Below are 16,820 nucleotides of genomic sequence, written 5' to 3'. Positions count from 1 at the left end.
CTATAACACCAGCACCAATTTTAAAAAACACAGGAACCATGCATTTAAACCTTTTCCCTTGACACCTCTGTTTTGCCATGCCTCTTAAACTTCTACTCAAACTATTTTGGTATCAGCGCCTCTTCGTTGAGGGAGCGCAGAGGCCGACGAGGGAGCTGAAGAAAAAGGATGCAGAGGAAAGAGTGACAGGCTGTCTCTGTGGCCGTATAGATGTAAAGTGAGAAAGAGGTTGACCTTCCCAAGTAAACAGACTATGGGCTGTGTCACATAGTTGGCATGCACACAACTATTCCATCAGCTCCACCATAAATGGTAACAGTCTTAAACAGCACAGGGAGCTAAAACAGACACCCTCTCTTTACTCGTCCAACCCGCCCTCCACACATCACCCCCTCTATCCCATCATCTCTGAGTCCTAACACTCCCCTTATCCATATCCAACACTCTATTTCATTATCTTTTTATATCTCCGTCTCTGTGTCGCATACACATTTACATACACTGCTCGCGGGCACGTTCTGCTGCCCCTCTGCACACAGAGCATGTGTGCGCTGGTTCAAGTGTTTGTGTACGTTTTTCTGAGTGTGCATTTAAGAGATAGGAAACAGATAGAGGGGTTCTGTTATGTGTCACGGACAGCAAGGCTGAGGCTGTAGCTCTGCACAGGGGGCTGCAGAGTAACAGTAGGTCTGTATTTTGAAGGACGCGCATATGAATCAATTGGACCTGTGGTTTACATTTCAGGGGTTAAGTCACATCTGCACATACTGTACATATATGTGAATGTGTGTGTGTGTTCATTTGGACTCATTCAGTGTGTCAGATCCTTTTATATGTCTTGAGCTAAAGAGTAATTATTTGCAGAGCAGTATTTAAAGCTCATGGCTCATGGCCAAAAGTATTACATCTGCTATTTAATCACTATAATGGGTAAATATTCTATAGAGAGATGAAAAACAAAGTGGGCCTTAATATAATTTGAAAAGAATTATGCTGTAAATGCAAGACATGTTTCAGGCAGTTGTTTCAATCTGCCAACTAGCTGAACTAATTAAGCAACAAAAAAAATCTTTAAAAAACAATGACATATCAGCACTTTACAGAGTGTAACTTTAATGGCTAATTTCCCCCTCCATAGCAAGCATAGAGGAGCAAATGAATTTCTTTAAAAACTTTTTTGAAACTATTTAGATTTAAAGTTATGGACGTGGCTGCTTTGGCTTCCTTGACTGACAGGTGTGCTAGCATATTAGCCAATAATTGCTAACTCTGTTATATTAGCTTTAGCGTATAACTCTGTTATATTAGCTGTTAGCAGCTTTTCTAGCACTTAAATGGATTTATCTGTCAAAAACACATGTTTGCTTTGAGGTACAGCCCATCCAAGAAGTTTACCTTTTGAGTAAAATTCAAGTATTTTATTAGTCAGGCACTTTTAGACAGGCTATATGTTTATGAACGCTGGTTGCTAACCAGTCTAGCTAGCTTTAGCTTATGGGTTACAGTTGTTACATCCGTCCATTATATTGAATCTATGACCATAAACCCTCTTGTCTTAGTCTAGATATATTCTTGTAAGATTTAGAAAAAGGAAAGACTTGGGCAAAATTAGCTACATGCCCCACTTTTGGTGTTTATAAGAGACAATCCAGCTGAATTTAGCTTGAAAAACCACATTAACTGTGCAACATGCTTACTCTAAAGATTTTTCTTCAATTGTACTATTGGGACATTGGCGTGAAAAAAAAAATCCAAAACCAATAGAGCACAACAATGTCTTTGCAACTAGCAACAGAATATGTGGCTGAGACATTTCAAAGTTAGCGGCAGTGGCTCTGGTGAGCAGATATAAAAGGTGGGATGTGAGACAGCTACACAGTTTTCGTTTGAAAGCATTTCAAATTAACTGCAGCCTGGCCATTATGTAATGTGTTACATTGTGTTTAGTAAAGGAAGTAAATCTCATACTGAAAACAAAGTGTGACACTCAGTTAAAGAGCTTCTGTGCTCACAGTCTCTGTCTGCCTGACAGCAATATCCGCTTTTACTGACATCAGAGCCATGAGTAAGAAAAAAGTGTGTTTAGGGTCTGAACTTTTGCCTCACACAAGTTAGGTGTATATATTTTTGTAACATTGCCAAAGAAATCAACTGAAAAACACAGAAGATTAAGGATATGAAACAACAGAAGTTTTAATATGTTGCATTGGTTTCAATACCTTTCCACAAAATATGTCTTTTCAAAATTAAAGCATACCCATATTGATGCCCTGCTGTGGTATTTGTCCTGCGTATAGAATTATGGATAATAAACTAGTGAGAAAAATGGAAATTACAGTTAGTCTGGATCTTAAAGTGAAATCCGCAAATACAAACAAACACAGCTGCAAAGTGAAAGCATATTCTCTTCTATCTGCTCATACTTTGCATACTTTGTGATTGATGAGCACGTGCAGTGCATTTATTTCCAGCAGACACCCTGACGGGCTCTTTGAAACAGGTTGCGCTTCGAGTTGAATTCACTTTGCACGTGTGTTGTAGTCGTGTTTCGCATGTTTGCCTCTTCATCAATTATTCATCAGCGTGGTTGTTTCATCTTCATAAATTCTCAGCCAGAACTCTATAACCTCATTTGGAGACGAATTAGACACATAATACCAGCTATATATTATGTGTCTGTGTGTCTCATCTATTTACAGAACAGAAGGGGGTACCAGAAAACGGGTCAACGTGATCGATAAGCTGTCACACTCAACGCAGGTGAAGCACTTTCTTAAAGGTGTAGTTTTTCTTTCTTTCTTTTCCCCTCAAACACAAACTTTGACTTGCAAACAGCAGATGATACTATGGCAGTTCTATGATTTGTTTGGATTACATGCTATATCCATAATTATGACATCTACATTGTCAAAAAGCATCAGCCAAAAAAACATCAGATCTCAAGGAGAAATATATATAGTGATATAGTCTGGGCATGGTTTAAGGAACAAAAGAATGCCACATGATTGGATTAAAAATGAAATCCCTGAGCTCCTGGACGGTCTGAGGTGCAACCTGGAAGCATCGGATGGACCAAAGCATAATGTCCCAGGGTTGTTCTATTGAATGTATTTCAGGCAAACGTGGGGGAAAGTCAATGATTTCAATTGATCAGTTCCTTTGTCCTCTAGGAACAGTCTGCATACTCTCACCACACAAGGTGGAGCATTGTCATAGACCAGGAGGAACCCAGGACTCACCGCACTAGTGTAGGGTCTGGTGCAGTGGGTCTTGCCAATAGGTTAATGGCACTCAGGGTTGCCTAGCCTGTAGAGGTCTGTGTGTCCCTCCATGGATATGCTTCCCCAGACCATCACTGAAACCACCAACAAACTGGTCATGCTGGACAATGTAACAGACAGCATAACAATTTCCATGTTTTCTCAAGACCAGAACCTTCTCTAACATGTGAAAAACAGGTCACCAGTGATGCTCCTGCCATTTCTGGTGTTCTCTGGCAAATGCCCATCGGGCTACACGGTACCAGGCAGCGCGCAACCTATTCCTCTGAGCACAAAGGAGCAGGTACTGGTCCTGTTGGTGGGTTAAGGACCTTCTATGGCCCTGTCCAGCTTTCCTAGAGGAACTGCAGGATGTATGATGCATCCACTTTGTCTGAGCCACAACCCATATATTATTGAACACATTTGTTATTTAATCTAACCAAAAGTAAATACAGAAATTCCCACCGGGAAAGGCTATTTTAATCTCTGCTCTTGGGATTTCTGTTCATCAGCCAATTTCAGTAGATACTTTCATGTTTAGAACACGTCCGTGCGGAAGCGGTTGTAGCTAATTAAATATCCAGCTAATAAAACAGCTATTTCCTCATTGGAAAAGCTTATTCTTACCATATGGAGAGTGGAGCATTCATCCTAGATTTTTGCTCAATTTTTGCTTTCCCATTTGTTTCCCAGACTTTGAGAAGGTGAAACGCCGTCTCCAGGACACCAATATTTATCAAATCTCCAAATTTCTCTGTTTACTTTCGGTCAGACTTGGAAACAAACACTTGAAATGATTCATATAAAAATCTAGATCTTGGAAAGCTTTGAGGACATTGTGGTTTTCGCCCCTCCTGCTGAGTTTTTCTGCAAACAAGGTGAAGAATGCAAATCAACCACAATTATCCATCCTTATCCACTTATCCAACTTGGGGTCACTGGGGGAATTGAAACCTACTGCAGCTGTCATAGGGTGGGAAGCAGAATACACCCTGGACAGGTCACCAATCAATCACATGGCTAATCCACAATGACTTACACATGATTGAGAAATACGTAATACACACACACACGGCAGAATTATCCTCATTTTGAAAAAAAAAAAGTATAATAATAAATATACAGACAGCAAACCACAACAACAACATAAAAGAACAAATGTGTTTGAATGTCAACAGGATGTAAAAAGAAATATTACTGAGAAGCAATGATGATGTGTTAGTGGCTGAGTCAGCGTTTCAGTAATTTTACTTATTTATTTTTGTTTGTGAAGAGAAAAATAACAAGGTGAAGCAGCCACTGTGGTTGAAAAAGAAGCCAATATATAAATGTCAAAAAGTGCAGTTCGTCTAATGGCATCACTTGACTTTTTCTTAAACATGAACTGCATTAAAGATGGAGGCAGCCACTATGACTTCACCTGCTGATGGTGAAAGGCCTTTTTGGAGTCACCATCTCGAAAGCTTCTTTTGAAGTGAAACACAACAAGCAATTTAATGGGTGGATCTGAGTGTGAGACTGAGGACTGCTTACTGATTGGTTAAACAATGGTCAACGTTTTCCTATAAGCGTTCCTAAATCTTTTTTTAAACCAGTGGTCAGCCATGCTGGCCACTAAAACAACAACAAGATTAGGGCACTTGCATCGACTTCATCTGTCTGAGGAGTACAGCCCCATAAACCTCCATGAGAAAGATCCTTCCTGGTACACGGTTTATCGTCTGTAGTTCTGTTTTCTCTAAAGTTTCCCATGCATGAGCTAATCCAACTGGTATAGCTAATAATGCCCAAGCTCTATTTGATCATCCAAAGATGCTGACATCCCAATTATGAATATACAGCTCATGACAGCTCAGTGAGACAACTGCATCCCATTTCAATAGTTCAGCTTCCCAACTGCCACTAAAGCTCATGAGCTTCAAGGATAATGCAAGACAATCCATAACTCTGTTAGACACAAAGCATGTTATCTTGTAAGATAAATGCCCTACAATAATACAGAGAAAAAAACCCAACAATCAGATCACCCCCTTAAGAGCAAGCACTTGGTAACAGTGTGAAGGAAAAACTCCCTTTTAACAGAAAAAACCTTCGGCAGAACCAGGCTCAGGGAGGAGCAGCCAACTGCCGTGACCGGTTAGGAGTGAGGAGAGGAAGACTGGACAAAATACATGCTGTGAAAGAGAGCCAGAGATTAATAATAACTAATGATTAAATGCAGAGTCGTGTGTAAGCACATCGAGTGTGAAAAGAGGCGGGTGAAGAACAAACACTCATTGCATCATTGGACATCTAACCTACAGAGGGAAGATTTAAGGTCACCTCATCCAGCCCTACCTATAAGCTTTATCAAAAACAAAATTTGAAGGCTAACCTTAAAAGTAGAGAAATAGTTTCTGGGACAACCCGGTAATAATGAAATCCAAAAGTCCAGCCTAAAGGTAATAAATGCATAAACTAATGTTTCAGCATCACTCCGAGACAGGATGTTTCTAAATGAAATGAAACATTTCAGTGTGGATATGTTTTAAATTAACTTAAAACACTTTATTTTTTTACTTTCTAATAAATTGCACATCATGCTGACTCCAGAGTTGTTACAGGATATAATCTGAAGGTGTTTATTGCAGTTTAGACAAACCAGCAACATTTGATGAGGATATTTATGATTTTGTTTAACTGCCTCCACATGACGAGAAATTAAATAATCAGAAATATTGTCTTTTAACTTTTGCACTACAGATTGATTTGTTCAACCTCATGAAAATGCTTCATCTTCCTCCAAAATGTAATAGACAAAATATGAACTTACGCAGTACTAAGTGCAGTAGGTGAAAATTCAGGAGACTTTCTGCCCGTCAAACTAGTTTTAACAGGAAAAATGGCAGCATGAGGTACACACTCAAAACTCCAGGAAGAAACTTGGCTGGAGGATGTATGGAAATTGAAAGGCAGCCTCTCCTCCATATGGACAGAGTTACAGAGGAAAAGGAGGCTTAGTGATCTTTGTGGCTATTGGATGTCGATGGGCTTACAATCAATGAAGCGTCTCACTAAAGTCTTCAGCTGCCTGTCTGGAGACTGGAGGGATCCATGTTACCCAAACTAGAAAAGAGCACTTGAGAAAGAAGTGAAAAGGTTGAAGAGGACAAAAAAAGGCAGGGGAGAGGCTGACGCAGAACAGAGAAGAAAGGAAATAAAAGAGGTGGAGGTGAACAAAAGCGAGCAAAAAGTGAAAAAGCAAAAAGAGGTTGATGGAGGTTAATAGGTCTACAGAGGAGGAAGAAAAGAGGAAGCAGTACAACCAGAATTAGAAAAAAAAAGCTATGAGCAAGAGCACGAGAGGAAAAGTCAGGAGGAAAAAAAACGATGAAGGGAAAGTAGAAACTAGAAAGCTATAAAACTTCCTGCGTGTGTGTGTGTGTCTCTGACATCTGGATATGTTTATAGGCACTGGGTCAGTGACCGAAAGTAACCCCCTAAAACCTGGCTAGGCTTCAATCTCCTACTACACACCCACACACACAGTACTTGTGTCCCTAGTGTTATATAACTTTACACCAAAACCGCACGTGCCAAAAACATAACCCAACACAATAGCCTCAAACACAATACATACCCCAAACCTGAAAGCTGCACTTGGCAAACTTCTTTATGTCCTCTATAAAAAAAATACTCATGAGAACATCAGAGGAGGAAATAAGACACCACAAGACAACTTTTTTTCCCATTTTAGTAGAAATTGAATTGTAAATCATGAACGCTAATGCAACTAATATCCAGGACTAGCATTTTGCTTTGCCAAATACCTTTTGAAATGTATTCAGTGCCTGTATGGAGTTGGCAACAAAAATAACTGAAGAAGAATGGAAACAGATGTTTAATGAGATTCATGAAGCTACCAATCTTTAATTTTGAGGGAATTTGCTTGGAAAATAAACATGACACAGTTGTTGACCCTGGAAATTACTTCTAATTATAGCAGGAGTTTAAATTCTCAACACTAGAGAAACTGTAGTGAAAGCAATGCAAATTACTGGCATAATATTTAGTCATGCAAATGATCAGAAACCAGTTTGTACAGAAGGTGTTTTTTTCTCTCATATATAAAGAGTACAGTTTGTGTGTGTGTGTGTGTCTATGAAAATAATAAAGCTGTACTCAGTGTATGCAACACTTTGTGTTTTTGTATTTTAATTAAATTTCTTTTTTAATGAACTTTAATATTAGGCGGATAAAATGTGTTTATTAGTAAAGCTTTGGTAAGGCAAAAAATATCAAAACATAGATGATAGAAGTCTTGAGCAACCTCTCATGTCTTTATATTTTGCTTTAATTGGAGATTATGTATTATGTATTGGAATTTCAGGAGCGGGACCACGCCTCCAAACGCGCTCCTTCCGGTTGTCATCTATATAGGTTCCCCCCAGTTCTGCAAACTGTTCATTCTCGTTTACGTGCCCCACCCTCCCTCCCTCCTTGTTCTCAATTCTTTAACTTCTTCACTCCTATTTAGTACATGGGGATCTGCCAGGCCCAGGAGCCGTCGCCAGTCCCCTTCGAAGCCTTCTCCAAACCGCAGCTCAATTCATGTCCAAGCATTCACCTTTACCTACTAAAACGCTGTCAAACCTAAAATGAGGACGTGGGCCCAGCTAGTGAAATGCTATTTTGTTTGTTAAGCCACTTAACAATAACTCATTTAAGTAGAAAAAGGGCAGCTAACTCAAGGGATTTAACCACGCAGGTAGAGTAGTGCAGAAATGGTTGTCGCACTGTAAGGTTCTTTTCTCTCCACGGAGCAACACTGGAGCTCTGTGAGAGTGACCATTGGGTTCTTGGTCACCTCCCTGACTAAGGCCCTTCTACTTCAGTTGCTTAGATTGGCTGGGTGGTCAGCTCCTGGAAGACTCCTGGTGGTTCCAAACTTCTTCCATTTAACTGATGATGGAGGCCACTGCGCTCATTTGGACTGCCAATGGTGCAGAAATTTTTCTGTACCCTTTCCCAGATCCGTGCCTCGTTACTATCCTGTCTCAGAGGTCTAACGGACAATTCCTTGGACTTCATGGCTTGGTCAACAATGGGATCTTATATAGACAGGTGTGTGCTTTACCAAATCATAACCAATCAACTGACTTTACCATAGGTGGACGCCAATCAAGTTGTAGAAACATCTGACAGATGATCAGTGGAAACAGGATGCACCTGAGCTCACTTTTGAGTGTCACAGCAAAGGCTGTGAATACTTTAAGTACATGTTATATATTTTTAATATAATTTTTTGCTTTGTCATTATGGGAAATTTGAGGTGAAAAATGAGCTGAATCCATTTTGGAATAAGGCTGCAGCATGACAAAATGTGGAACAAGTGAGGCTCTGTGAATACTTTCAGGATGCACTGGGCCAGTACAAAGAACCAGTATGAGCATTTTCCTGATACCTCTTTTAAACTCTGTAACCTCAACAGAAATCAATAGACTCCACTCAGAGAAATCATCTGCAAAAGATCAAATGTTATACTGACACAGAAAAAGAGGATCAGTTACATCATTACTAATAGACACAACAGTATCAATGCCAATAAAAGTCTGCAGTACAACTGCATTAATATAAATACACACAGTTGGTTGGAGCTGTGACAAAGCACTTTATGTGCTGCATATTTGACAATGAAAAGATTGACTGTAACTTAATTAACAGACAGCTTAAGAATAAGCTTAAAGAATGACTAAACTCAGTGTGACCACTCATTGCGTTCAGCAGATATCCTTTGTTTTTCCTCACAGAAACTTAAAACAGACTGGATTCACACCTGGGCAACATCTGATCATACTGAATGTCAGACCATATCCAGATGTGGTCTTCCGAGCATGTTGGATGTATTTACACCTTACATTAGCATCCATTATTCGTAATCCAGACTAGCTATCGCTAGCGCATGTTGCATGTGAATATCAGGTGTGAATTGGGTCAAAGAGACAGCAGCGCAGGGATAAAAACAACCAAACAGCAGATTGAGAGGGAAAGAGTGAGAACATCTGACGTCAGATGTTGCTGGGCCTTCCCTACCCGTTAAATCACCCCTTTACTTTCCTCCCTCTCTCACTCTGTCTCTTTCCGTTTTCTCTCTCACATGGCTGTAATTATGCTCATGTAAACAAATGAGACCAGAGAGAGACATCAGGAATTCCAGTTGGGCCTGTGGGAGCGGTGTTGCTTGCAAAATCGCACAGAATGACACACGCACACACAGAGGATGTACAAGTCAAACTAATACTTTCCTACAATCGTTCTCTATCTGCGTGACTATATGCATCAGGATACTTCACATTTCCACAGAGAAATTTTTCAAGGCATTTGAATATCACAGCACAGCAACTGCACATCCTTTTGTTGAAGAGAAAAACACATTAACTAACCTGCTCATGGTACTCGATTCCCATGCTCAGAGTATTGATCAGAATCGCAATCATAATCCCTCGGCCAAAGTACTTGCTGTCCACGATCTTCCGGAAAGTGTCGCACACCAACCTCCAGAAGTGAACAACCTTGGCGGCCGTTTTCCCCAGCCTCTGGTGCTTCTTTTTTGGCTGCCGGCTGTCTCTTCTGTCCCTGTGGTGGAGGTCCTGAGTGAACTCGTATACCCCATCACTGTCTGAGTCTCCAGGTGTCTCGTTGCCCTCGGTCCCGCCCTCCGATTCGTTGGCCAGGGCCTTGGCGCAGTAGGGGCAGCTCTCAGGGTCTAGTGTCAAAGCGGCCGTGTCCATGGCGCTGCTGGTGGTGCTGAGGTCACGGGCTGACAGCTGGCAGGAGAGCTGGGCTGCAATGGAGTAAAAAAGGTCAGATGGAGAAGCTGAGGCAGAGAGAAGGGTACTGCGGTGGAATCAGCATGATTTTGATAAATTACTTAAATGAAGTGGTTTGGACAAATTGTCAGATCCAATGAAAGAGATCGGTTGTGAATGGGAGCATTTTTAGACAGTTGCGTGTGTATCAGGAAAAGTGTGTTTGACGGTGATGGGCAGTGTGTCTGTTGTATGACTAATGCCTCGTCTCTACAGATTCTCTGGCCGCTAGCCAGCCTTTTTCCACCACCTGTACAACCCGAAGAGACCTTAACTGACTTTTGTTTGGCCTAAGACATTTTTTAAAAGTTGACCAAGAGGCAAAAAAAGTTGGCTGGACATGAGGCATTAACATTTATTGACTCTAATTAGCACTCTATCTGCTTGTCATGAAAAGAGCAAAAATCTCTTTCTGGACAGTGTTGTAGCTCGAGGCTTAGCCAGAACAAATCAATACTGCACAGTGCCAAATACATGATTGCAGTTAAAGGAACACAACCACTGGTGTGTTACATCATTTCCTTCAACACCAATATGGAAATTAGCATGGGCTGAGTAAATGAGATAGCAGTGTTTCCCACACAAAGAGTCTTCTCGGGCAGGCTTTCCAGGTATATGAATGGCACCCCAACTACAGTATGTGATGATTAATTTTAGCATATTTTGAATTCTTTCTATCTGTCTGAGAAAACAATGTCATCTGTGATCGATTTACTGCTGGACCATTCCCTGACTCTTATTTTGTTCACTTGCTTGCTAGTCCTGGCCTTTCATGTTTTCTCTGCCAGCTGGCTCCCCGGCCAGGTTACTGTTGTCCTCCAAATCGTTCAGCTGCTACCCCAAAAGGGATCTTATCCATAGCCAGACATACTCCAACTTCACTATCATGGCCTACAGCTGGCAATTGTAGACTTTGTTCTGGTCTGGAGGACCACTGCAAACAGGATGGCCTCTCTAAATACAACCTGCACGTCGACAACTGGTTTGTGTGCAGCCATGCCGAACTCAGAGGGTGCAGAGCAGAAGGGCTACCATTTACCAGCTGCAAAACATGATGGTTTAGTTCAACCGTGTGAGACCTTGGGATCATATCAACTCTCTGTGGATATCAGCTGAGTGGCATCACGGACCGCCACAATAGCAACCTGTCCAGTGAGCCAGGTTGTAGGGAAAACACATGAAGCACCTGGGTTAAGCAGTTAGCAGTAACTAAACTGTCAAAATAAGAGTGAGAAGATTATCCACGAGTAAATTAATTGGAAAATTAAATCATATCAAATCTAATCACTTGTACTTGGTCAGCCAGTCATATATCAGGGTAGCTCACTCAAGTAAATCTAAACCTGTGGATATTCTATTTTTTTCTCCTATTCAGCTCAGCTAACACACAAAAATGTATCTGCATCTGCTGCCTCATTGTGTGTCTACCTGTTGGACTGAGCGGGTCTACCAGACTCGATGGCCTTCTGTCCTGGGGCATTGGTGGAATATTAAGGTTGATGTTCGTCAGGGTGCTAGCTGCAATGCTCCCTCTTCTAGACTCGGCGAGAGCCCGAGCTTGAAGGGTGGGGTAGTTCTTAGGCCCTGGAGCAGCAAAGGGCACAGAGTTCCTCTTAATGGCCCTGGACTTGGGAGCCGGAGCCAAGGAGAAGAAGCCTGGAGCAAATCCAGAGTTGGTGTTGAAAATGCTGCAAACTGAGGATGAATCAGCAGCAGGACTGGACAAAATCGCAAGGTTCATATCAGAAGTTGCTGCTGTCACTGAAGAGGGTAGCGCCACGGCAAGATGCCCACTTCCAGTGTTTGCTATGAGAGTTCCCCCGTTGTTGTTATGAGCCCCACCTTCTGCCTCCCTACTGTCCAAACATCTGGTGCTCCCTCCTCCCCTCACACTACCATTCCCTAGATGGTAGTGGTGGTGGTGCTGGTGATGATGATGCATTATGTGGTGAACTGACACAGACCCCTGCCTGGAGGTCTTTCTCCTTCTCCTCTGGCTGTGGCTGCGTTGGATATCTGTGGCTGGGGGCGAGGCAGCAATGTGGAGCCCAGCACGACGGGCCAAGAGCCTGCAGATATGGGCCACTTGCTTGGCCCCCTTGCGGATGATGTGAACCAAGTACTTGAGGAGCTCGTCATAGCAGGAGCCTGGCTCGGATAGGGATGCCAGAGTGCTGGCGTTGGACATGAAGCGCACTCGTTGTTCCTTCATCAGCTGGCTCTCCCTCTGCTTGGTCTCTGAGAACTGAGTGGCAATGACCACCAGGCACAGGTTGATCATGAAGAACGAGCCAATCTAAGGGGAAAGAAAGAGAGATGATATTGTTACTGAGTGAATGAAGACTACAGAGAGAACGTTGTTTGAAAGATGTGTTGACCCAGGTAGTTGTTAGCATTAGCAATTAGCTCTGCTAATCTGAATAATTCAGCTGGACCTCTACTTAATGTTATGCTGTTGGGGCTTTTTCAGTTATGTTACATACTATGTTACTTAGCATCTGTCTACACTTGTACAGTTTGTGGATAGAGATTACCAAGCTTGGTAACCATTAGCTAATATCTTAGCACCCCACCCTCTTGTCCAAATATGCTAGCAGCTGCAAAAATTTTAATATTGAGGCTTAAACCATTGGGTCATAGCACAGTACTTATGTCCATCTTGTGTACAGCCTACATTCACACATGATCGGTGGATGCTCACACCCCCAGTTGACCCTCTTCTTCAGTCGTGTGCAGATATACTTACAATGATGAGCAGGATGAAGTAGATGAAGTTGTAGAAGGAGTGAGCATCCATCACAAAGTACATGATGTCCACCCAGCCTTCCAGGGTAATCACCTAAAAATGAACACCAGGAGTTAAGTACATACAAACATAAAAAAAAAATTGAAAGAAGAAACCAAATAAAGAATGGAATTTAAAAATAGAAATTGAAAGAGGACATATTTCCCAGTGCTATAAAAACCAGGACTCAGCATAAGAGTAATCCTCCAACATTTATGTTGTTTGTTTTACCCCATGCAGGCTGAACATCTTCAGTCTGGCTCTCTAAAAATACCCGTCCCCCAGCAAGACAACTATGACTGAATACTCTAACAAAATGTTATTCAGATGATGTGAAGATAGCAAAGAAATGGTGTGGAAAAAATAAGCTGCAGTCTGATTGTGCGATGTTGGTGACCTGCTAATCCTCTAAGCCCTCTTTCTCTGATAGACTAGCCCAGGGGTAATTAGGCTCCATTTCTCCCTCTTCATCTCCATTTTGGATTACAGGATTGTGCATGGGCCAAATCGTACTGTATGTTGCCACTGCAGAAAAACTATTTTGGTATCTTCAAATCCGACCATTTGTCCTACCTGAAAGATGGCGATCCAAGCATAGCAGATGTTATCAAAGTTGATGGCTCCCTTGAAGGGGTTGATCAGACCAGCAGAGCAGTTGGTATAATACTGGTTCCAGTTGACGCAGGTGGTGTTGTCAGTGCTGTTATAAGAGTCAATATCCAGGGTGCACTCCAGGCCCCCCTCCTCATACAGCTTGGGAATCGAGCTACAGTCCCTCATGCCGTTGTCTCGGGGTTGAGAGCAGATGAAGGGGTTCTCGTCGTCGTTTTCAGTGTGGTAGTACTTTCCCAGCTCCAAAGACAGAGGGCTTGCATGAGGAAGAAGGGGAAATATTAGTATGGACTTCAGATTGCATTAACTCACAGAAAAATCAGGACTAAATTAAAATGGCAGTGAGTTGGCCAAAAGACCCCGCAACATCAGACAGACCCCAACAAAACCCCAGCAATTAAATAATCCAGAATCAGGGTCAGGGAGCTGCAGCTATCTGGTGCAACCAGTTGGGAATGAAGGGAAAGACAAGAGAGCATATTTTAATAATCACTAATGTTGGTTAAACTTCTATATGCAATAGTGATTTATAAGTATATGGAGAGCAAAAAGAGCTGAGTGAAAAAGAAACAGTGATGAGAAGCATTCAGGCTTTGCAGCATAACTAGGATATGTACATCTGATCCAGCCCTAACTATAAACTATAAATAAGCAAACCACAAGAAACCCTACAATTTGAGAGTGATGTGTCAAATTTGGATGTTATGGTACTATTAGATTTTTAAAATACAACGGGGCTTGATTATTCAAATCCTTGTATATGAGGAGAAGGATTTCAAAGTCTGTTCTGGATTTAACAGGGAGTCAGTGATGCCCATGTTCCTAATATGGGCAGAATATACCCTTTACTCTCACTGTTAATACTCTTACTGCAGCATTCTGAATCAGCAAAATGGTTCTTAGAGAGACTTTAGAATGACCCGATAATAATGAATTACAATAGTCCATCCTAAAAGTGATAAATCCATCAACTAGTCTTTCAGCATCACTCTGAAACTAGATTTCTTTTTAGATTAAAATATATGTGCAAATGAATAAAGGAAGTCCTACATAGTTGTTTAACATGCGCACTGAAGGACATATCCTGCTCAAACATAACAGATTTCCTCAAGTTTACTGAAGGCTAAAGTAATGCCATCGAGAGTAAGTACCTGGTCAGATGCCATGTTTCTAAGAGGGCCGAGTACAATAACCCCAGTTTTGTCCAAATTTAGAAGTGTTGGCACACAGCATTGAGGATAATAACCCTGGAGGAATTGCTTCCATAAACTCAGTTACAGCACTTTCAGAAAGACTATTGTATTATCTACTGTATTTAAATGTATTTCCCAGTGCAGTGTAATTAAATTACAATTATGTGTTTAAATTACACTCTGAGTTGGGTTATATTCACTCTGAAAAAACCCAATAAAGTGTAATAATTTAATGAATCTGTGTCAAGGCTGTCAGCATCAGCGTCTACATGAATGTTAAAGTTACCCAATATTATTCATTTATCTGAACTTAACACTAAATCTAATAAAAGATAAGACAGGTCGATCATATATAAAATAGACAGACATATAGGGTTGTAGAAACAATACTACAAAAGTACTGCAATTAGAAAGAATCACATATTTTAGTCAAAAATGCAACTATTTTTATTAATAAGAGTAAAACCATGTTTTTTTTCTTCTTTCAAAAGTTAGAAAATCTCATACTAAATGACTGGACCTCAAAAAGTGAGGCAAATAAGATATATATAAATTATAAATGATTCCGAAAGAATTCTCATCTTAAAAGTAATGCATAAATTTGAGCAGCTGCATGTTGCAAAACAGCCTGACGAAATATCTCAGGTTAAATATGTGACCTTGAATGTTTCCAAGAAAAAAAAAAGTCCAGAGATGTCTTTCCTCAGGAAATAGTCTTTTTCACATGTATTCAACTGCAGCCTGCATTTATTGTCATAATTGGCGGGACATTTCTAATTTTCCTAATGGTGTTCCTTTTGGACTTTATTATAAACCCAGCACAATTTTAAGTGGATCAACTTCAAAATCCCAAAGTCTGCAGGTTTTAAATCCATGCAAACACTACAGCAGCTGATTCCACTGATTAACACTCATGCAAACAGATTGGAGTAAATAATCAGTGAAGCTAGCTTTAATTGTGTTTGAAATATCCAGGGCCAAATACCCAGGGAGAACCCAGTGTGCACTGGATGAGTTGGATATACAAGAGAATTTGCCTGCTATAACACATCTTGGCATATCTGTTGCAGAACACTCGCCTGTCTGGAATAACTGGTGTGTGTCTGGTGACTCTGTAGTATCTGGCTCATCTGTCAACACACATTCAGTTTTATTAATTGCACTGTAGCATCACATGTTTTGTGTGACTACATATCCACTTATCCACACTCTCTTATTTATATATTCTTAAAATCTGTTTCCCACTTTGGGATGATCTACAGGAGCACTTATTGCTCTGATGAGCTCAGTATGTTGTTCGGTCGATTTATCACACCCTGACATGACGCACGGGTCCACTTCAATAGTCTCGATCATACTAATAAAGAGTTACTGTCAACCAAGCTAACAGCCTGTGCCGAAGCACTAAAATATGTATCAGTGATATGCGTTCAAGAGAAATGGATGCAAGCATTAAAACAGTTATGTTTATGACTTTGGACATTAAAAAAATGACTCGGCTTAGGTGCCATTTTTCTATTGCAATGATAATGATTTTCAAGGTACAAGAGGAATGTCTAAAAATTGACAATGATGATGAGAAAACGAGAAAGAGACAGAGGGAAAAAATGCCTGCATAGCAAAGCCATTATGCATGAACTTCAATTATAGCTGTGAGGAGTTATACATCGAGAGGGAACGATGAGGGCAGGAAGATACAGGGAATATGAATAAGTCATTGGTTTCCATGTTCTATATGCCTGGTTCACATGACGTCTTTCTCATTATTCCCAGGCTTGTCTATCCCATTCATCAATGTGATGAGACTCTGTGATCACAGACCTTTTGACGTAGTTTAGGGTGCTCAGTCAAAGTTCACTCCCCAGATTGACTTCGATCTCCTGCAGAATTATGCTGCAGCAATAGCATCACTTTTCAAGAAAAATAATAAATACATAAAAAAATCCTTCCAGCTTGTGGACCTTTAAATTATTGAGAGAAAGTGGTTAACATGAACCACAGGGTTTAAATCAGCAACACTCACCTCATTTCTTCCATTCTCTACAAATCTAGACAGATAAGAGGTTGGGAATACTGACGACTGATAGCTCTTTCTTGTTGAGTATAAATATCCATTATT

General features: G+C 40.9%; 1 protein-coding gene across 9 annotated transcripts in view; it reads right to left on the bottom strand.

Moving 5' to 3' along the window:
• The window catches only part of cacna1g (calcium channel, voltage-dependent, T type, alpha 1G subunit), a 228,606-nt gene that overhangs the window by 119,178 nt on the left and 92,608 nt on the right, over nt 1-16,820 (bottom strand). For all 9 annotated transcript variants that reach the window (XM_085465580.1, XM_085465581.1, XM_085465578.1 and 6 more), the window contains exons 5-8: nt 13,470-13,764; nt 12,858-12,950; nt 11,540-12,407; nt 9,686-10,086 (exon numbers count right to left, since the gene is read on the bottom strand). In XM_085465580.1, coding sequence (XP_085321706.1) covers nt 9,686-10,086; nt 11,540-12,407; nt 12,858-12,950; nt 13,470-13,764 — 1,657 coding nt within the window. The remainder of the gene's footprint in view (nt 1-9,685; nt 10,087-11,539; nt 12,408-12,857; nt 12,951-13,469; nt 13,765-16,820) is intronic.

This window comes from Copadichromis virginalis, linkage group LG8 (genome assembly GCF_057382275.1).
Source record: "Copadichromis virginalis isolate Kocher_CV1m ecotype Utaka linkage group LG8, C_Virginalis_male_GT1.1, whole genome shotgun sequence".
NCBI lineage: Eukaryota > Metazoa > Chordata > Actinopteri > Cichliformes > Cichlidae > Copadichromis > Copadichromis virginalis.
This window is presented reverse-complemented; position numbering and strand designations above follow the sequence as displayed.